Genomic DNA, 22,996 nt, shown 5'->3' on the forward strand with positions numbered 1-22,996 from the left:
ACACTATTTGCAAGCATGCAGTCAGCTTCCACGTGTACACTGACAACTCCCAACTCTACATCTCTATTACCTATCTCAATGCCCCGCTGTCTCTGTGCTGTCCAACTCCTTGTTTTTGGCACCCAGTCCTGGATGAGCCACAATTTCCTCTGACTATGAGAAGACCAAAGCATTCAGCTGTTTACGCCATTTCTCTGGGAGCTCCACCAATGTTATGCCAGGAGACCATGTGCAGCTCCATGGAATTTCCAGGCCAGCACGCTTTAGGCAAAGAAAATCATCTCCCAGAGGGAGCAAGGAGCCAGTTAATTACTTTATTTATTTATTTAGAGATACAGCACTGAAACAGGCCCTTTGGCCCACTGAGTCTGTACCGACCAACAACCACCCATTTATGCTAATCCTACATTAATCCCATATTCCCTACCACATCCTCACCATTCTCCTAACACCTACCTACACTAGGGGCAATTTACAATGGCCAATCTATCTATCAACCTTCAAGTCTTTGGCATGTGGGAGGAAACCAGAGCACCCGGCAGAAACCCACACAGTCACAGGGAGAACTTGCAAACTCCACGCAGGCAGTACCCAGAACTGAACCCGGGTCACTGGAGCTGTGAGGCTGCGGTGCTAACCACTGCGCCACTGTGAGCATCATGTAGATAAATACAGCCACCAATTAAGCCCACAGCAAAATTAAGTGAACAACCAACTAATCTGTTTCTGGTGGTATTGCTTGAAGGAAGAATGCTGACCAAGGCACCAGTACAATTTCCTGCTCTTCTTCAGACAGTCCTATGTGATAATTTACTGAGCACCGACAGGGCCTCAGTTTGACAAATCATCCAAGAGATGGTATCTCCAACTGTGCAGCACTCCCTCAGAACTCCCTCATCCTGGATTATGGTGCATAAGTCTTGGAGAGGAGATGGAACGTGCAAACGTCAGAACCAGAGGCAAGAGTGCTACTGACTCAGCCAAGCTAACATTAAGGGTGACCTTACAGTCACTACCTGAACTTTTATATCGTCCTGGACACAAGTAGGCTGTGACATTTGCACTACAGGCCTGTATGAGTGAGCTGAGGATTCTTAAAGCAAATGGTGGCCACAATAGCAAGACATTTATCTTTACCACCAGGTGTTTTTAATTGCAAGGTGATAGTCCCTGCCCCTGGTAGAGTTACCAACTCTGGCTGGACATATTCCTGGAAGTTTCATCACATGATAGCCTATATCCAACTACTCTACCCCCGCACCCGCCACCCTCCCCCCCCCCACACTTACACCATTGGTTGCCTAACATGTCCATCTTCATAGCACATTGTTTTCCGCACCAATCGGAAAGTGACCATTCTTCATCAGCCAATTGGATGTCTCACAATGCTCAGTCAATCCATCCTCTCTCCCCCCATCTCCAAAATATGTAACTAATGAGCAAAATTTTTTTTTTTTTAAATGAAACAAATAATTTATTAATGCCCCAATGACTTTGCTTCCAGGGTTTACAAACATAGGAAAGAGGAGCAGGAGTAGGCAATTTCGCCCATCGAGCTTGCTCCGCCATTCAAACAGATCATGGTGGATCATCTACCTCCATGCCATTTTACCCCACGATCCCCATATCCCTTGATGTCATTAGTGTCCAGGAATCTACCAATTTGTCTTGAAAATGTTCAATGATTGAGCTACCTTGGCCGTCTGGGGTAGAGAATTCCAAAGATTCACCACCCTCTGAGTGAAGAAATTTCTCCTCATCTCAGTCTTAAATGGCCTGCCCTTTATTCTCAGACTGTGTCCCCTGGTTCTGGACTCACCAGCCAGAGGAAACATCCTATACACCTCCATCCTGTCACGCCCTGTAAGAATTTTGTAAGTTTCAACGAGATCACCTCTCATTCTTTGAAACTTTAGAGAATACAGGCCCAGTTTCTGCAATCTCTCCTCATAAGACAAACCCAGATTAGACTGGTGAACCTCCGTTGCCCTCCCTCTATGGCAAGTATATGCTCACAACAGTGCCCTGGAGATTAATCTTCAATTCCTGGAGACTCCAGGGCAATCGTGGAGGGTTGGTAATCCAGTTCTGAGACCACCTTATTTATAATGCAGGATGAGCCTCTAATGGTAGAATGTATTATAAATGGACTATGAGACTTGTACCACATGCATTCTGAATAAAATGGTTTCATCAGAGACTTGTGTACTGAAGAACTGTCTTGAACATAACAGAGATTAGCTTCTGTTGAACCAAGCTGTAACTTTGTGGCCAAAAATGCACATGATATCGCTTGGAGCCCTAAGTGAAACAATAGCACATGATGCACACTGAAACAAGACAATGCCACATGACTCGCCATTGAATTTATTTCAGTTTTTAATAGTGGGAAATACAGTGACGTAAATGTACTGTGGGTAAATAAATAAAATGTACTAACAGAGACAAAGCTGAGGTACATAAAACTGAATTGTGTTCCGCTTTGGGTCTGCATCACCTATAGACTCAGAAGCTGTACTTTACCACAATCCATATAGAGCAGAAATGAGGCTCTCTGCAATCCTCCTACCTTTTCCCAGCCGCTGGTGTCCTGTACCTATCCAGGCTTTGTCATGCCTGAATTTGGTAGGCCAGGAAATTTGCATGGCCCAGTAGCCGCCTCCCCAATGACTCCTCGGCCCCCCCAGTATAGGCCTGCTCTGCAGGGCCTAGTGTCTGGAAAAAGGGGCCTTGAATGTAGATGCACTTGTAGACCTGAGAGGCTTGCAGTTGTAGAACTGATTGATGGCCTTGGGGCCTTTCGGTTTCTGTAACAAGCAACCAGACGACCACCAGCCCTGGAGATCTGTAGAGAGGCTGCAAAAGATCTTACCTTCTCAAGCCCCTCTAGCATTGCTGTCTACCTGCTTCAGACCCTCTGATACGAAACAGCCAATGCACAAGGCCTACTAACAGATTCTTCAGGCACTCCTGCATCTGGCCATGCTTCCAGAAAATATGGGGGAAAGTGAGGTGGGAGAGACTGGAACTCCCCGCTCCACTTCTCCCTCCTCCTTGCCTCATCTCCATGGCTACCTTTGTCCTGTACCTATTGCTGGTGCAAGCTCAGGTCTACCTTTTGGGGGAAGCCCTGTTAATCCTGAGGCCACATAAAGGGGGTGGAAAACCTACCCCCTTTCCTCCCCACAAGAGCTGCAAACTGAGCATTCCATAGGTGCTATGGAAAGAACAATCAAGGCTCTAGTTTTCCAAAAGCATAAAGCCCCAGAAGTTGTATTTTTTCAAAATGCCATGTTGCAAAATCTGAGTGGGTTCACTGATACAGCACCAGGTCACATGTTTAAAATGAGTAGTTGATAGACACGTATTTGCAGAGCCTCAGTAAATCCTTCAATCGTAACTAGTGTGGAGCTCAAGAAGCAACAATCAGTATTGCTCTCTCACAGTCGAGGGGAGAGTAGAGGCTGGGTACAGAGCCTGGCAATCCTTGCCCTTTGATCTAGATGTCTCAGTAATATCTCCCCCACTCTAATGGTGAGGGGTTGGTTCATGATTATTCTCCACCCCTACAGAACACATAGGTTAGCAGGTAACTGCTGCTGCACATTCCCTTCCTTGTAAAGACCATGCAATTCATTCTGTTCATTTACTTGTTTGAATAAAATAGTGTAAACAATACAATAATGGTCTAACCAAAACCCTCCACCACCAGCCTCATTTTCTCCCCATAGATGAGACGGTAACTAGAGAAACGGCTGAGGGTAAGAAAATAAATATTGATCAAACAAGCTGACATCAGCCTCATAATGTCTCCCTCTGGTACTTTCATACAGCTGCTGTTCTATTATATTCAGAGTCATTGAGCATGATCAGCCTAAGGAAATGTTATTCCAATCATAACAACTGGATGGTCCCACCAACCCAAGTAATTGATACTATTGACTTGCCAACCCCCTTAATGGTAACGGTGAGCTACTTTCAATACAGGGGATTGTGTATGTGGGGCATTAGAAATTCAGGCAGATCCATTCTTTTTAGGAAGGGAACTATCTCTATGCCTAAATGATGAGGCCTGAGGCTCCCCGAGTATTGGGCCTCTGGCCTCATTTGCATGGAGCCCATGAGTGAATTGCAATTGAAGATTGGTAAGAGAGTAAGGCAGGTGGGGGCGAGATGGGGGTGACAAGTTTGGGAGTTAGCATTGGCCGGAAAGGGTGGGGCAGCTGGCAGTCGGTGGTAAGTAAAATGGGCATGGCAACAACAAATCTGTGGGCCATGATCTTCTTTCAGCTTGTCATATACAAAATACACAGTGAAAAGAATAAAACATGACTCATTTGTAAACTGGTTGCACGAAAGTAGCTTCACCTACAATGAGACACTAACAACACGGGCATGATGCATTTGCATAGTGGTGTAAATGGGCAGGAATGGCCGAGTCACTTGATGTGGTCCTTGGTTGGTATTTTAACATGGCTTCTCAGTACTCCTTCACATTGCTTTACATTTATTCAACAGAGTTTCCATCATATTGGAAAGAAACCCTGAAATCTAGCGCAGTAACTTAATGTATAGCAAAGGCTAGAGTCTTATAAAGTAAAGAAAGCATTTCCATGTATACAGCCCCTAACACGACCTCAGGACGTCTCAAAGCACTTTACAGCCAATGAAGTACTTTTGAAGTGTGGTCACCATTATATAACGCTGGAAACGTGGCAGCCAATTTGCAGACGGCAAGGTCCCCTAAACAGCACTGTCATAATAACCAGGTAATCTGTTTTAGTGATGGTGGTTGAGGGATGAACACCAGGGAGAACACCCCTGCTCTTCTTTGAAATAATGCCATGGGATATTTTATGTCCACCTCAGATGGCAGACAGAACCCTGGTTTAATGTCTCATCTGAAAGACAGCACCTCTGACAATGCAGCACTCCCTCAGTATTGCACTGGGAGTGTCAGTCTATATTTTGTACTCAAGTCTCTGGAGTGGGACTTCAACCCCTGACCTTTTGATTCAAAGACAAGAGTCCTACCATATCGTGCCCACAATTTCCCAATACATGTGAGACTGGTGGGCACTGCCTCTCACATGTAACGTACAGCAGTTAAATTGGCCATTAAATACAAAATAGCAGTTAAATGTCAAGTGGAGTTTGCTTAGCACAAAAAGGTGCAGTTTTCATTTTGAGCTTGACCTTCTGGTAGCAATGAGACATGCCCACCATCTCTTCCCCCCCCCCTCTCCCCTCCCACCACCCACCCACCCCCACCCCCCAGTGATTTTGAGGCCTAAGACCTCATTTGAATCTCACTGGTGAGAACCGTGGGTTCCAAATGTGATAAATGAGATTTTGGAAGCCACTGCAGATAGGTCGTAGGGATGAGGTCGGCTGGGGGAAATATGGGGTGGAGTGGGGGAGAGGGAGGGCGAGGCAGCAGCCTGCAGTATTTCTGTGGATCCTGTAGTAGCCCACAGAAAGGAACACTAAATCTTCACCTTTAAATTGTGGCTTAGGCTTAGTCAAATTCTCTGCAATGGGGGCAACAAGGGTCGTATGTACATAGGATGCCCGATTTGCGTTTTCAATGGGCCTACTGCCTGCCTTGGTGAGGCATTCCATCAGACTCATAGGTAAGCCCAAGGGTGGGAGAACAGGAGTGGGAAGTCTTTCCTGCGGTTTTCAGTGAGGGGACGGCCCAGATAGCTACTATCTCTTTTCCACTGAGTGGGAAGCCTCAAAATTTGGCCCAGTACCTCAGAAGGAAATGAGTGGAATTCACGAAAATAAATTAATTCTGTAATAGACTGGTAAGTGCGATCCAAATGATCCAGCTACCCTCACTGTAAATCCCAAACCAACCCAATATTTTCCCTTTGTCCTCCTACTGCCTGTCCAGAACAAATCTTTCTCTTGAAATGTGCATATGGAAGTTACCCAAAGTGACCGACTGACCAACGACTTAGAGATCTGAGGGGGAACAGGCCATATGTAGGAATGTATATATGACTAGAAGTACATCACACGGCCATGCACGTATTGTCCCTCTCTGTTGCAGTTTGAAGTAGAGTTCAGTAACGTTCAGGCATTAATGGCATTGGCCACATCAGTGAACACAAGCCTGCTGGGCCTCTGCAAGGATCCTTGACTTGGCATCAGAATCTATTAAGAATGGAACATGGAAATGAGTCACTTAGCAACTACTCAGAATTCACCTCTCCCCTCCCTCTACTAGATTTTCTAATGTGATAGTCACTCTGGCATACTTAATATATTTTTTGTTAACTCTTAAGATGTATGGGTAGTTTCACACGCCTCCTCATGTTCCACCATTTCCAATATTGAGGAAGCGGTAAAGTAGCCATTTTAAATGTAATGTGTTATGTTCGCATTTCACATTCTTTTACCCGCAAAGTCACAACAAATGCAAATCTGTGACAAGGTGCCCCAACTCAGCATGCCGACAGTCAGAATGCTCAATGTCCCTCGGCCTGCCATTATGTAGAGATGGGACCTTAGTTACCTCATCGGGAGGGGATTTTAACTTTAGAAACACAGGAATAAGAGCATGCCATTCAGCCCCTCGAGTCTCCACCATTCCTGTACTTGGACCTGTAAATCTCTCCACTCCTCCACGGTTCCTAGTTTCTCACCATTTAGAAAATAGACTGATACATAAGAAATAGAAGCAGGAGTAGGCCATTCGGCCCCTCGAGCCTGCTCCATCATTCAATAAGGTCATGACTGATCTGACTGTGGCCTTAACTCCACTTTCCTGCCTGCCACCCCCTGCCCACCCCCCCCCACCACACATAACCCTTGACTCCCTTGTAGATCAAAAATCTGTCTAACTCAGCCTTGAATATATTCAATGACCCAGCCTCCACAGCTCTCTGGAAAAGGGAATTCTGAAGATTAACGACCCACTGAGAGAAGAAATTCCTCCTCACGTCCATCTTAAAAAGGAGACCCCTTATTTTGAAACTGTGCTCCCTAGTTCTAGATTCCCCCATGAGGGGAATCATTCTCTCAGCATCTACCCTGTCAAATCCCCTCAGAATCTTACATGTTTCAATAAGATCGCCTCTCATTCTTCTAATCTACAATGAGTAAAGGCCCAACCTGCTCAACATTTCCTCATGACAGCCCCGTCATCTCAGGAATCAGCCTCGTGAACCTACTCTAATCTGCTTCCAATGCAAGTATATGCCTCTTTAAGTAAGGAGACCAAAACTGTATTGAAGTATTCTAAGTGCGGTCTCACCAATGCCCTATATAGTTGTAGCAAGACCTCCCTACTTTTATACTCCATCCCCCTTACAATAAATGGCAACATTCCATTTGCCTTCCTAATTACTTGCTGTACCTGCATGCTAACATTTTATGATGTACAAGGTCACCCGGATTCCTCTGTCCCACAGCATTCTGCAGTCTCTCTCCATGTAATTAATATTCTGCTTTTCTATTCTTCCTGCCAAAATGGACAACCTTACATTTTCCCACATTATACGCCATCTGCCAAATATTTGCCCACTCACTTAACCTATCTATATCTCTTTGCAGACACTTCATTTCCTCCTCACAACTTGCTATCCTACCTAACTTTGTATCATCCACAAATTTGGCCAAGATACACTCAGTCCCTTCATCCAAGTCATTAATAGAGATCATGAATAGTTGAGGCCCCAGCACTGATCCCTGTGGCATTCCACTAGTCACAGTTTGCCAACCTGAAAATGCCCTATTTATCCCAACTCGGTTTCCTGTTAGTTAGCTAATCCTCTATCCATGCTAATATAGTGCCCCCAACACCATGAGCTCTTATCTTGTGTAGAAACCGTTTATGTGGAACTTTATTGAATGCCTTTTGGAAATCCAAATACATTATATCTGCTGGTTCCCTTTTATCCACTCTGCTTGTTACATTCTCAAAGAACTCTAATAAATTTGTCAAACATGATTTCTCTCTCATAAAACCATGTTGACTCTGCCTGATTGCATTATGATTTTCTAAATGTCCTGCTACTACTTCCTTAATAATGGATTCTAGCATTTTCCCAATGACAGATGTTAGGCTAACTGGCCATTAGTTTCCTACTTTCTGTCACCACCACCCACCGCACCCTCCCCCCCCCCCCCCCCCCCACCCCCCAACCTTTCTTGAATAGAAGTGTTACATTTGTAGTTTTCCAATCTGTTGGGATCTTTCCAGAATCTAGGCAATAACCAATGCATCCATTATCTCTGCAGCCATTTCTTTTAAGACCCTAGAATGCAGGCCATCAGGTCTAAGGGACTTGTCAGTCTTTAGTCCCATTAGTTTTCCTAGTACTTTTTCTCTATTGATAGTGATTTTTTTACGTTCCTCCCTCCCTTTTGCCACTTTATTTTCTGCTATTATTGGGATATTATTTCTGTCTTCTATTGTGAAGACATACAAAATACTTGTTCAAAATCTCTGCCATTTCCTTGTTTCCCATTATTAATTCTCCAGTCTCATCCTCTAAGGGACCAACACTTACTTTAGCTACTCTCTCAATTTTTGTGAGACGCTTTGTTGTCTGTTTTCATATTTCTTGCTAGTTTACTCACACATTCCAATTTCTCCCTCTTTTTTTTAGTCACCCTCTGCGGATTTCTAAACTTTTCCCAGTCTTCTGACCTACCACTAAACTTTTCAGCATTATACGCCCTTTCTTTCGATTTGATACCATCTTTAACTTCCTTAGTTAGCCACAGATGATGTAACCTTCTCATGAAGTCTTTCTTTCTCAATGGAGTATATCTTTGTTGAGTTATGAAATATCTCCTTAAATGTCTGCCACTACTTCTCTACTGTCTTACCTTTTAACTTATTTTCCTAATCCACTTTAGCCAACTCTGTCTTCATACCCTTTTAATTGCCTTTATTCAAGTTTCAGACCCAAACTTCTCACCCTCAAACTGAACATGATCACTCCTGCCTAGAGTATCCTCTACTATGAGGTCATTTATTAATCCTATCTCATTACACATCACCAGGTCTAAAATAGCCTGCTCCCGGTTTGGTTCCAGAATATATTGTTCTAAAAAATCTGTCCCTAATACACTCTATGAACTCATTCTCCAGGCTACCTTTGCCAATTTGATTCATTCAATCTATAAGAAGATTAAAATCACCCACGAATATTGCAGTACCTTTCCTACAAGCCCCCAACATTACTTGATGTATATTCTGTCCTACGGTGTAGCTACTGTTAAGGGGCCTATAAACTACTCCCACCAGTGACTTCTTTCCTTTGCTATTTCTTATCTCCATCCAAACTGATTCTACATCTTGATTTTGTGAGCCAAGATCATTTCTCACTATTGTACTGATCTCATTCTTTATTAATACAGCTACCCCACTTGCTTTTTCTTTCTTCCTATGCTTCCAAAATGTCAAATATCCTTGAATATTTAGTTCCCAGCCTTGGTCACCTTGTAACCATGTCTCTGTAATGGCTATATCACATCCATTTGTGCTATCAATTCATCCATCTTGTTATGAAAGCTGTGTGCATTCAGATAAAGTGCCTTTAATTCTATATTTTTACCACCTTTCCCTATTCTGACCTTATTTGCTTGTGTTTGTACACTCTGTCCCTTCCTGTCCCTAGTAGCATTACCCGTATCGATAGCCTGCACTATTGCCTTGTCCTTTCTCATTAACTTTCTAAATTTCCCTTCACCTGAACCCTCTCCCCCACCACCATTTCGTTTAAAATCCTCTCTACAGCCCTAGAGATCAATCTTCCCCACATCCAAAGTGGATGACCTCACCCCTCCATTGGGCGATAGTGTCAAACGGGTGATTGTGAATTGGCTGCCCACATTACATCTCTCTTGACTTTTCTATGCATTGACTTTAATGAATATTGGGAGGGATTAAAACAGGTGGCTGTTTCTCTATCACTTATTTTACACTATTGAGCAAAGTCAAAATCTACCTCATTGTGGCTTGTTCAAAAAAAGAGTGTGCTTCAGGCAGTTGGACTATGGTAAAATGGGTTTGACTGTGGCACACCTCACTAAGTGAATAGTCTGCCCACCCACACTGCCAACTCTCGCTGCCAACACACACTGCCAGCACACACTGCCAACCCTCACTGCCAACACACACTGCCAGCACACACTGCCAACACAAACACAGCCAACCCTCACTGCCAACCCTTACTGCCAACACTCACACAGCCAATCCTCACTGACAACACACACTACCAACTTTCACATAGCCAATCCTCACTGCCAACCTTCACTGCCAACAGACACACAGCCAATCCTCACTGCCAACACACACTACCAACACTCACACAGCCAATCCTCACTGCCAACACACACTATCAACACTCACACAGCCAATCCTCACTGCCAACCCTCACTGCCAATATTCACACAGCCAATTCTCACTGCCAATATTCACACGGAAAATACGCACACTTGTCAATCCTCACTGTTAATGCTCACTGCCAATCCTCACTGTCAATCCTCTCTGCCAATATTCACTGTCAATCCTCACTGCCAATATTCATTGCCAATATTCACTGCCACCTCTCACTGCCAGTCTCACTGTCAATCCTCACTGCCAATATTCACACTGCCAACCCTCACTGCCAATACTCACTTTCAATCCTCACTGCCAATTCTCATTGCCAATCCTCACTGCCAATACTCACACGGCCACCCTCACTGCCAATACTCACTTTCAATCCTCACTGCCAATCCTCATTGCCAATCCTCACTGCCAATCCTCACTGCCAATACTCACTTTCAATCCTCACTGCCAATCCTCATTGCCAATCCTCATTTTCAATCCTCGCTGCTAATCCTCGCTGCCAATCCACACTGCCAATTGTTACTACCAACCCTGACTGCCAATCCACACTATCACCCTCATTGCCAATATTCACATGGCCAATCCTCAATGCCAGCCCACTGCCAAGCCTCTCACACATGAGGAATGACCACTGAGACAGGGTGCCAGAGTGCAGCCGCTGACTGTAGCCTAGCAACAGGTGGCTCCTTCAGAAGAAGTAAATCAATGAAAATAAAAAGCTGTTCTTAAATCAGTGACTGGCACCCAGCATGAAAGGGGTGTCTGAGATGGATGCTTCCTTTACGTGCCACCTTACCTTACTCTGGGATCCCTGCGAAGCTGTGTCACGGCCATGATCGAGTAGCTCTTGTTCTAGCTCATCCTGCTCCTCACCAGGGTCAAAGTTGTACATTGGCATCAGCTGATGACGTAGTTTTTCTAGCCTATCGAGTGGACAAAATACAACAAAAATGCACCATCTTACTATTGCTTTGCAACAGCTGACAGTCCCTTCAGTGCCACGAGGAAATCTGAAGAATATCACACATTGCATACTAACATATTAATGGTCACCCTTTCAAAAGGTACTTGGATTTTTGTGTAAGTGTCGACCTCAGGTCCCTTGGTGTTCAGTTAATTAGCTCAATATTCTGTGCTGGGCTGAAATCTATAGACCAGTTTGACTGCTTGATTTACGCTCTATCCAATAAAACATGTACAGAACACAGAGGCGCTACAATTGACATCAATTCCCCTGGACTAAGGTGAGAACAAAACAACCCGCTTGATTGGCACCCCATCCAATACCTTCTACATTCACTCCCTTCACCACTGATGCACAGTGGCAGCAATGTGCATCATATACAAGATACACTGCAGCAACTCACCAAGGGTCCTTCGACAGCACCTTCCAAACCCACAGCCTCTACCACCTAGAAGGACAAGGGCAGCAAATGCATGGGAACACCACCACCTGCAAGTTCCCCTCCAAGCCACATACCATCCTGACTTGGAACTATATCGCCGTTCCTTCACTGTCGCTGGGTCAAAATCCTGGAACTCACTTCCTAACAGCGCTATGGGTGTACCTACACCCCAAGGACTGCAGCGATTCAAAAAGGCAGCTCACCACCACCTTCACAAGGGCAATTAGGGATGGGCAATAAATGCTGGCCTAGCCAGCGACACCCACATCCCACAAACAAATAAAAGAAAATTAGGCAGCTCTTTCCCATTGTCTAAAGGCCTCCGCTGTAATGTACATATGTAGGGTGAAGGCCTCTGCTGTAAAGCACATTCTTTTTCTGTTTCATTTCTCTTTTCCGTTTTCTTTACTTCTCATTCTCTTTCATTCTTTTTTCTCATAACCTGTGTATTTGCCTACGTAACAGCAATGCCTGCACCTCCAAAGTCATGCATTGGACATGAAGCACTTTGGGACATTGAAAAGACCTAATAAGGTGCTATATAAATGCAAGACCTTTTTTTTCCCACTTCTATGCAGTACTCCATCCAGTGGCCTGATTAAGTACTGTTCGAGCTGAACTCCAGTGTAGCTGGCAGACAGGAATCGGAGGAAGTTCTGAGACGTAAACCCTTGACCTGGGAAGGGATATAAGTCAAGGAGGTGGCCACAGAAATAACTATGGCCCTTGAAGCTGGTCCAAGGCATCTTTAAAATTAGAGTCAGGAATTTTTGCACTAAATAGCAAGACCTTCCTGCTACTGACCTTCTAATCTTTATAAATCCTTTCAGCATGTTCCAGGTGAAATAGTCAATTGACTTATAGCCAGCATTTCCTGCTGGCTCATTATTCCATTAGAATTGAGCTGCTCTGATCATAATCAGAATCTACAAATTGTAAATTCTGTGATAACCCACACCGCTTTGACAATGGGCAAGAAATGGGGAATGCAAGGAAAAGCTATTTGGGCCATATTAGTGACAAAAGATAGGTGTTAACGTTCACACAAAATCCCTCTGTTTGTCATTTTAGCAAAATTGCTAATCTGTTTACTTTAGGCACAGGTTGCCCTAGATTGTGTGTTTGAGTCCTGGAGTGGCATTCGAACCAACGATCTTCAGGTTCAGCACCAATTGATACTATATACTCAGCCATAAAAACTAAGGAAGTCCCACACCCGATCCCAGGTCTGTGTCGGATCTCCCATTGTGCTGCTAATGGCATGGGAATGATTGATAACAGCAAAAGGAGGATGGTTAATGGGTCCGAACACATGACTGTATAATATGGTATCTCACGTGATGCATAAGAGGTTGGATTTTCTCCCTTACCTGCCTCGTCATTTTCATATTACTGCTTCTCCCTCTGTTTCTTTCCTCATCTGCTTCACATTCTCCCTCCCCCTGATGCTCTCCCTTTTCCCTTTCTCTTCTGCTTTTCTCTCTCTTCTCTTCTGCATCTTTTCTCTTTTATTCTTCTCTCCATTCAGTAGGGGACCGTGGCTGGGGTTTATTGAAAATGGGCTAACTGGTGGAACATTCAACTGTGGCAGGAGTGGGTGTGGGAATGGGCGGGATATGCAAGATCGGTGGGAGCGGATTGGCTACTTGTTAGACACTCCGTCCAATTTTCCTGTCCAACCATGCCATCAGGACCTGACTGCAATTTTTACCTGAAGCCTGGGTGGGGGAGTTAAAACATTCAGGCCTCACAAGGCAGAAGGCCACTCAGTTTGCTGTCCACCTCAACCCTCTGTCCCACCTCCCCCACACCTCCCCTCCCCGAGTCAACTGCACGACTCCCATTGAGAGTAAAATTTGGGGGTTAAAGTGTTAAAAAACTTGAGCTGGGCGATCTTTAAACTATCCCACATTTGTCGTTTTGAAGTCTTTACTTCCAGCCCTAATTTTAGCAGCAGGAAGGTTTAAAGCTTCTCCTTTCATCTAGAATGATGTATGTTCATGAATGGAGGGGGAGGGGGAGGTGACAATGGGCTCCAGCCGGAGGAAGTGAAGGCAGCCCCGTCCTTTCCCTCTCTTATCTTGGCTGGCACGTGTCAACAGTTTAATGAATGGATTCACAGGGAGGAAGGATAAAAAACCGGGGGCCAGCCACAAGTTACAGTGGTTTCTGTGGTTGATGGTCCAGTGGAAGCAAATGTCACCTCGACAAAGCAAACTCTGCAAACCACAGGACACCAGGGGCGAGGATGTGTCATTCACTCCAGCCTCTGCTTGTCATGGGTCGGAGAGAAACAAAGACCCAGATGCGGTATTTCAGTTGGAGGTGAGCTTGCTTCAAGACCCTTAGGACATCCTGCCAGTACCGTTGTGAATGAGACGTTAATAGTCATTGCTTGGCCAATGCTTAATCTATCCTAACCACAGCATCAGGGAAATAAATATCTCAAAACGAGATCTGGTTTTAATAAAGACCCACCATTCATATCAAACTACCTTACAAAAGTCATTTTTTTTTGTGTGCAGCAACAGATGCAGGGAATGGTGGGTGGAAATGCAATACTGATGGGAGTTTCAGCTTTACTCTTAGATCCCTGAGACCCCCCAGTGAAAAGGCTGAAGTTTTAATCCTAGCATCAGCTGCCAGATGAACTCAGCTGGCCACGTTGGGTCCAGTTCTCAGCTTGGCTACAAGGAAGATGATTTTCCTTTGTCCCTCCATGGCGTTCACCCAATTCCGTGGGCATCAAGTACCAGGAAGAAATGATGCAGACTTCTCCCAATCTCCATGTCCACATGCAGCAAGACTTGAACAACATTCAGGATTGGGATGATAAGTGTCAAGTAACATTCGTGCCACACAAGTGCCAGGCAATGACTATCTCCAACAAGTGAGAATCTAACTATCTCTCTTTGACATTCAACAGCATTACCATCACTAAATCCCCCATCATCAACATCCTGGGGGTTACCATTGACCAGAAACTGAATTGGACCAGCCATACAGAGGCACATCAGAGGCTGGGAATTATGCAGTGAGTAACCCACCTGACTCCCCACAGCATGTCCACCATCTGCAAGGCACAAGTCAGGAGTGCGATGGAATACTACCCACTTGCTTGGATGGGTGCAGGTCCAACAACACTCAAGAAGCTCAACACCATCCAGGACAAAGCAGCCCACTTGATTGGCACCCATCCACAACCTTAAGCATTCACTCCCTCCACCATTGGTGCACACTGGTAGCAGTGTGCACCATCTACAAGATGTACTGCAGCAATTCGCCAAGTCTCCTTCAACAGCACCTTCCAAACTCGTGATCTCTACCACCTGGAAGGACAAGAGCAGCAAATGCATGGGAACACCACCACCTGCAAGTTCCCCTCCAAGCCACACACCATCCTGACTTAGAACTAGATCACCTTTTCTACACTGTCACTGGATCGAAAACCTGGATCTCCCTTCCTAACAGCTCTGTGGGTGCACCTACACCACATGGACTGCAGTGGTTCAAGAAGGCAGCTCACCACCACCTTCTCAAGGGCAATTAGGGATGGGCAATAAATGCTGGCTGAGCCAGCGATGCCCACATCCCATGAATGAATTTTAAAAAATCTCCATCCATTGTACATTTGGTTTGCCAACTCTGCTTGAACGTATTCCTGGAGGTTTCAACACATGACCTACTTCCTCCAATTGCCTTGCCACAAACACTCCTGCCATTGGTCACCCGACACATCCATCTTCAGAGGCCTCACCTTCTCATGGCTGATTGGTAAGCGAACAGAGTCTTCATTACCTGATTGGATGATTCTTGACTCTCAGTCAAACAGCCTTTTTCCCATCTCCAATATTTTTAGAATAAGTGAAAGTGTTCAAACAAAATGGAAATAAAAACACAATTTATTTTATTATTCCGGTGATTTTCCTCCCAGGTTTCTGCTGGCAACAATGTCTTGGAGACTCCAGGACAATCCTGGTAGGTTGGTAACCCTACTGGTACATTGCCCTGGACTTTCCCAGGGAGAATAGAGTTTGGTCTATGCCTACACTGGAGATGGGAAAGTAAGCGCTATTCTACCTTGCCTTGCAGGACACTTGCTTAGCAATTAAGGCCTTCTAACTACTGAACTCCTTCAGCAGGTCATGATCTCGGACGCCCTACAGACCTGCAGCCAGATATATATTTCCTCCCCTGCCTGCCAGGGAATGGCCTTGGACAGGAAATGCTTCTGCTTCTGGGCGTGGACAAGAACAGCATACTGTTCAGATGCATTACACCTCAAGACATCTCTGTCATTCAACAAAATCATGGCTGATCTTCTACTTCAACTCCACCTTCCCATACTATCCCCATATCCCTTGATTCCCTTAATACACGAAAAACTATTGATCTCTGTCTTGAATATATTCAACAACTGAGCTTCCACAGCCCTCTAGGGTACAGAATTCCAAAGATTCACAAACCTCTGAGTGGAAACATTTCTCCTCCTCTCAGTCCTAAATGGCTGACTCCTTATTCTGAGACTGTGCCCCTGTGTTCAAGATTCTCCAGCCAAGGGAAACATTTTCTCAGCATCTACCCTGTCAAGCCCCTTAGGAATTTAATATAAAAGGGAGGACGGATGTCTGAGAGGATGAAAGGGCTATCCAATTAATCCCATTCCCCTACTCTTCCCTCTGTAATTTTCTCCTTTGTAAGTATTTATCCGATTCCCTTTTGGAAGTTACCACTGAATCTGCTTCCACCGCCCTTTCAGCACCGCATTCCAGATCATAACAACACGATGCGTGAAAGAATTCTCCTCCTTTCCCCTCTTTTGCCAATTACCTTAAATCTGTGTCCCCTGCTTACTGACCCTTCTGCCAGTGGAAACAGTTTGCCCTTGTTTGCTCCAACAAAACCCTTCATGATTTTGAACACCTCTGTTAAATCTACTCTTAACCTTCTCTGCTCCAAGGAGAACAACCTCATCTTCTCCAGTCTCTCCATGTAACTCAAGTCCCTCATTCTTGGTAACATTCTAGTAAGTCTTCTCTGCACCCTCTCCAAAGCCTTGACATCCTAAACTTTGGTGTCAAGAATTGGAATTTTAAATTGGAGGACTGGGGACCAAATAGGTCAGTGTGGACCGTGGTGACGGGTGAGTGGGACCACATTCAAATTCCTCTGTTTCAAAATAATCAAGCCCAATCTCTGTAACATCTCCTCATAGCTTAGCTTCTAGCTATCTAGGATCATCATTCTTCTTTGTCTCACTCTCACAGAATCACAGAATAATACAGTGCAGAAGAGGCCCTTCGGCCCATCGAGTCTGCATTAAAGACACCTGACCTGTCTACCTAATCCCATTTGCCAGCACTTGGCCCACAGCCTTGAATGTTCTGACGTGCCATGTCCTCATCCAGGTACTTTTTAAAGGATGTGAGGCAACCCGCCTCTACCACCCTCCCAGGCAGTGCATTCCAGACCGTCACCACCCTCTGGGTAAAAATGTTCTTCCTCAAATCCCCCTTAAACCTCCCGCCCCTCACCTAAAACTTGTGTCCCCTCGTAACTAACCCTTCAACTAAGGGGAACAGCTGATCCCTATCCACCCTGTCCATGCCCCTCATAATCTTGTACACCTCGATCAGGTCACTAGGTTTTTGCGGGGCAGATTAATTGAGTTCGCAACAGAGAAAGAGGACAAAAGCTGTCAGGACAAGTCTCAACCCTGCAGCATTACATCTACAATTGGTTGGCCTGGGTCCTGGAGGCAAGGTCCATGGTACAGAGCCATCTGTTTAATGTAATGTTGGTGATATTGGGCCATATAGTATCTTGAATACTCCATATTATCCAATGTATCATTTGAGCTTTATTTGCTATATTTGTCTTACTGCCATCTTAAAGATCAGGAATGAAGCTCAAGGATAAATCTCCACCCCAAACTGTGCTGCTATATCAATGACTCACAGTTCAAGAGAACATTTGTAGATCTGTAATGCTTCACAATATGGAAATAAATTAGAAAATATTACTGTGCTCGCCTGAACCGTGCCGACCCAGAATGTAACCATCTGTTTGTGTTGAGTTAGGGGAACTCAGCCCAATAAGTGATGAGATACTCCACCTGGAGTCAGCATCACTGAATCAGGGAAAGCAAAAACCATGGTTCCCACTCTTGATTGCTTTTGGTAAACCTTGCTGCTCAGTGAATGTGGACGGGCATTAGATTTTTAGATTAGAGATACAGCACTGAAACAGGCCCTTCGGCCCACTGAGTCTGTGCCGAACATCAACCACCCATTCATACTAATCCTACACTAATCCCATATGCCTACCAAACATCCCCACCTGTCCTTATATTTCCCTACCACCTACCTATACTAGTGACAATTTATAATGGCCAATTTACCTATCAACCTGCAAGTCTTTTGGCTTGTGGGAGGAAACCGGAGCACCCGGAGAAAACCCACGCAGACACAGGGAGAACTTGCAAACTCCACACAGGCAGTACCCGGAATCGAACCCGGGTCCCTGGAGCTGTGAGGCTGCGGTGCAAGGCAGGACTGGGCTGTGATATTTCTCCGTCTTTCATCCCTTTGACCCTCTCACAGTCAAACTGGTACTTTCTAGCTGAAAGAATAGCCACCAATGGAATGAAGTACATTGTGAATGAGGAATAATCCAGTGTCAGTGGACAGAGTGAGGAATGAGGAGTGATCTGGTGTCACTGAGAGGAGGGAGTGGGGAATGAGGCGTGATCTGGTGTCAGTGGAGGGAGTGGGGAATGAGGAGTGATCTGGTGTCACTGAGAGGAAGGTGTGGGGAATGAGGAGTGATCTGGTGTCACTGAGAGGAGGGAGGGGGGAATGAGGAGTGATCTGGTGTCAGTGGAGGGAGTGGGGAATGAGGAGTGATCTGGTGTCACTGAGAGGAGGGGGGGGGAATGAGGAGTGATCTTGTGTCAGTGGAGGGAGTGAGGAATGAGGAGTGATCTGGTGTCAGTGGAGGGAGTGGGGAATGAGGAGTGATCTGGTGTCACTGAGAGGAGGGAGGGGGGAATGAGGAGTGATCTGGTGTCAGTGGAGGGAATAGGGAATGAGGAGTAATCTAATGTCACTGAGAGGAGGGAGTGGGGAATGAGGAGTGATCTGGTGTCAGTGGATGGAGTGAGGAATGAGGAGTGGTCTGGTGTCACTGAGAGGAGGGAGTGGGGAATGAGGAGTGATCTGGTGTCAGTGGAGGGAGTGGGGAATGAGGAGTGATCCTATGTCTGTGGAGTGGAGGAAATATGAATTTCCAGGAGGTTCTACCAAATTTAGCAGCAGGACGTGATTTTTATTTGAATTCTCTGTTTCCTGGTGCAGTCAGATTGAAGGTGGGTAAAGCTACATCTCCAGACAGCAGCCAGAAATCAGTAAGGGGGTAAGTGGTCAGGAGTCGGGGGGAGGGGGCTCGAACAGTTTGCTGGGGGGATGGAGCTCGGTCAGATTGGGAGTTGCAGTGGTCCACATGGTTATCTTGTTGGGCCCCGAGTGAAAATACTCCTGCTCCTCCAGGCCCACAAGCAGTGCTGTAAAAGCATGTAACAGAATGATCCAACCCTTTACATCTCCCTCCGACTGCTGGGTTCCCCAAGGCTCAGGAAACCTGGCCAGCAGGTATCAAAATAAAAATGTTCAAATGGAGGCACACAGCTTCCTTGAATTATTTGGAGGACTGACTTGCCACCTCAGAGTGGCTGGGTCATGTGGCCTCACAACCTGTTGCCAATACAATCATAAGTGAGCTGGTCGGACTGAGGTTCCCATTTTTTCTTATCTTTAAACCCTCTCAACATGCACAGGAAAGTGAAAATTACTCCTAAAGCAATTGGTTTGGACCAGTCAGCACTCCAAGGGTTAAATCCATGCTACTCTCTTGCAAGTAGGTGAAGAGCACAGAGTTAAGATTGCTGGCCAGCTGTGGAACCTTAACTCCCGCCCCCGCTCTCAAACTGCTCGCTACACAAAGAAAGTTGCAATATCCAGTAAGACTTTGCCAAACAGTAAAAAAAAACAGGCACACTCACCTCTTCCTCTTCCTGATGTACAGAACCTGAATTCAAGGAAAGATTACTCATTAGTGTCAATATAGCAACGACAAAAAAGGGCAAAAATTCAACACTGAGCAGTGATAAGGAAACGTGACCACAGAAACAGAGAGTGTTTTGGAAGCCAGAGCTAAACACTGGAAATCTGAAATAAGGGCAGAAAATGCTGGAAAAGCTCAGCAGGTATGTCACTGTCTGTAAAGATAAAAGATAGGCTTATGGTTTAGGTGGCAACCTGTCATTGAAACTCTCAGGCTTCAATGCGACATCGTGCATCCAATTTATGAGCATTTCGGTAACCAGCGAAGTTAGTCAGGGCTTTGGTTTAGACAGCCCTGGCGGCTGCCTGAAGTAATTGCAGACTTAATTTTAAGGTTGCAATGAGTCTCCTTTGCCCATTTATGACCTGGGTTCTCAACCTCAGTTAGACTAGATGGGTGTTTTCTCAAACTCCTACTGGCATTTTTGAGTCTTTAACAGCCTAGCCAGTGGTTCTTAAAGGGAGCGCTGGCGGTCACTCAACAAAAGGCCTCAGGGCTTTGAGAAATTTCATTCTCTTTTGGAGCCGCAAGAAACATGACTTCTCTTCATCCCTTCTCCAAAGAAACAGCTGCCGCTCGCAGCTCGCACCCATCCCAATTGCCTTCCCTTTCCAGGACTTGCCTGTTGGCCTCAGGGCTGGCTGAAATTAGTTAGGCCCCGGATGGGTGAGCTGCATCATGGCTCCCATTTGGCGCCCGCAGCTGGCCGGAATTATGACAACAACGAGGCCCGGTAGCCAATTTAGCACGTCCTCAGGACACTCCACTCTGGCACGCCGCAGGAACTGTGCCCAGTTTTGGCCGCTGTCCAATCTCTATCTAGTGTGCTGATGAAGGATAGACACCCAATACATTAAAGACACCTTTTCCTTTCTTCAGACGCTGGCAGCCCTGCTGGCTATTTCTACCATTTTCTGTAAATAGAAAAAGCACGTGCCAGCAGGTAATCTTGCACTGGCACCATTGTGCTATTTTCATAAGTTTCATCTTCCTCCAGTGCTGAAAGTGATGACCCCTTGCTGGAGGGGATAATTTTCAGGAATACGGTCCTCCATCCCCACTCCCTTAGCCAAGTCACAATTCTTCATGAGCAAATCCCCTCAGTAAGTGTCAGTGGGATATTTAACCATAGATGTAGAGGCATCACACAACCGAGCTAGTTCCTGTCTCCAAGCATGCACTTGCCATCAGCAGTCATCCAATAACAGGCTTGCCAACTCTTCAGGATTGTCCTGGAGTCTCCTGGAATTTAGGATTAATCTCCAGGACACCCCTGTGAACAAAAACCTGGGACATAAATCATTGGGGCATTAAATAAATGGTGTGTTTTATTTATTTGAATACTTGTGTTTCTCAGCTGCAACAGTATTGGAGTTGGGGAAGTAAAGGTTGTTTGACTGGACAGGTCAGCTGGAGGTCATGCGATGAAACCTCTAGGAACGCATCCAACCAGAGTTGGCAAACCTACTGGACGGTGATTACAAATGGGAACCCTGGCTGATTTTCCACCTTCTTGGGCAGAATAAGATAATATCTAGGCAAGAAATGGAACAATGTTTGATTAGAAATGGGATTGAAGGATGGGGATAGCCTGTGGTCAGGTAGGTAGGATAGACAATGTTGTCAGTGCAGGACAGCAGGACAGGGTCAAATAGAGGAGAAACAGGAATCGATAACTTTCCCAACTAGGAAATACCTGGCTTCAGGAGATTAAGACTGAAAGTGAACTGTGGAAGGAGTGGGTTTGATAGGCAGAATGGCTGAATGGGTAGGTACATTGAGGTAGATTGTACATGGTCTGTAGAAGGGCTTGATTGACAGACTAAAAAAAACAGTCTTTTCTTGTCCATGTTTTCGTCTGTTAACTGAGATACATTTTGGAGATACACCAGTATTATCAATGCTCACCATTCCCAGAGCAGCAGCCAAGCCAAGCTGGGCCAGGTCAGAGATGAAGATGTCGCTTCCTTCAACTCTGCATTGGTGCTACTTTGAGATTCCCACTGCCTCAGAATTCCCTTTGAAAATGGATAATTTTTGTAATTCAGTGTACAGTATGCCATATGTTGTGGAACAGCTTGCTAAGATTTGAGCTTACCATGGGACAGAGAGTTGTCAACCTTAGGCAGAGCTCTGGGGAAAACCATGAAGAAGCTGTGTGCAACTCCTCGCAGGGAAGGGGAACGAATCCCATGCAAAGGACTTCATTTCATTTACCAGCCTTTGACTGGCTTGTGAGAAACATCAATAGTGACACCCAACTGGGCAATGACACTTGGCACATGGAAGTGGAGAATGGGAGGGTGCAAAATAAAAGAAGCAAAAAGAATATATAGAATGACACAGCACCAAAGGGAGCTATTTGTCCCATTGTGCCTGTGCAGGCCATTTGAAACAGCTACCCAATTCGTCGCATTCCCTGCCTTTCCCCAGAGCCCTGCAAATTTTTCCTCTTCAAGTATTTACGCAAGGTTGAAATGGGGCAAGAATAACAAACTGACTTACCATAGCCACAGTTAATGCTATAATAGTGATAATCCCAACTGGTACAAGCACCAACCCCATACTCGACCGCCCAGTTTCTACATCAGGCGGTGGAATGGCAGTGGCGTTGGTACTATTTGTCACCATGGTGACAGTCTGAAAAGCCATCCTGTCTGTTACATTGTCATGCTCTGCTTCTGGTGTCAAGCTGAGGAAGGAGGCTGCCATGTTGAGGGATGCGTTGTAGTTGCCGTCAAATATTAGCAGCGACATCCTCCAGAGTTGCTCTGGCCCTTTGCCTTTATGTGCAGCTCAGCCTGACAGACACTGAGCCTCAATCCCAGCGGTATCATACTGGCAAGGCCTCCAGCTGAGCATCACACCACTCCCAGCGTTACCTGAAACACACAATTGGAAAGAGAGGTAACAGCTCATCCAGCCGAAGTAAGTACTGGGGTTACATGACCAGAAACTCAAATTCCTCCTGCCTGGCCCACCTCACTCAGACTTAGCATCTAACATGCACAAATTGGGCTGGATTTTAAGAGCCCAAGCTCAAAAAATGGTGGCTGCACGCCAAAGAGCCGCCACAATCTCCCGCGCGGCAGCTCATTTAAACAGCCGGGGCGGC

The 22,996-nt window shown here is 45.6% G+C and overlaps 1 protein-coding gene across 1 annotated transcript; it reads right to left on the reverse strand.

The window, feature by feature from the left end:
* Nucleotides 1-6,035: 6,035 nt before the first annotated feature.
* Nucleotides 6,036-22,638, reverse strand: si:ch211-161c3.5 (uncharacterized protein C3orf18). Its single transcript, XM_068052348.1, has 4 exons — nt 22,387-22,638; nt 19,820-19,845; nt 11,151-11,277; nt 6,036-6,162 (listed from the first exon to the last, which is right to left on the reverse strand). Exons 1-4 carry the CDS (start codon nt 22,636-22,638, stop codon nt 6,082-6,084), a joined length of 486 nt encoding a protein of 161 aa, XP_067908449.1. The 3' UTR covers nt 6,036-6,081.
* Between the last annotated feature and the right edge of the window lie 358 nt (nt 22,639-22,996).

This window comes from Heterodontus francisci, chromosome 19 (genome assembly GCF_036365525.1).
Source record: "Heterodontus francisci isolate sHetFra1 chromosome 19, sHetFra1.hap1, whole genome shotgun sequence".
Classification (NCBI taxonomy): Eukaryota; Metazoa; Chordata; class Chondrichthyes; order Heterodontiformes; family Heterodontidae; genus Heterodontus; species Heterodontus francisci.

Excerpts from the sequence above, each read along its gene's own strand:
- si:ch211-161c3.5 (XM_068052348.1), bottom strand. The coding sequence starts at position 22,638 with ATGTCGCTGCTAATATTTGACGGCAACTACAACGCATCCCTCAACATG. Across the intron at positions 11,278-19,819 it reads TACATCAGGAAGAGGAAGAG|GCTAGAAAAACTACGTCATC; the intron begins GTGAGTGTGCCT and ends TCCACTCGATAG. Across the intron at positions 6,163-11,150 it reads CGCAGGGATCCCAGAGTAAG|ATTCTGATGCCAAGTCAAGG; the intron begins GTAAGGTGGCAC and ends CATTCTTAATAG.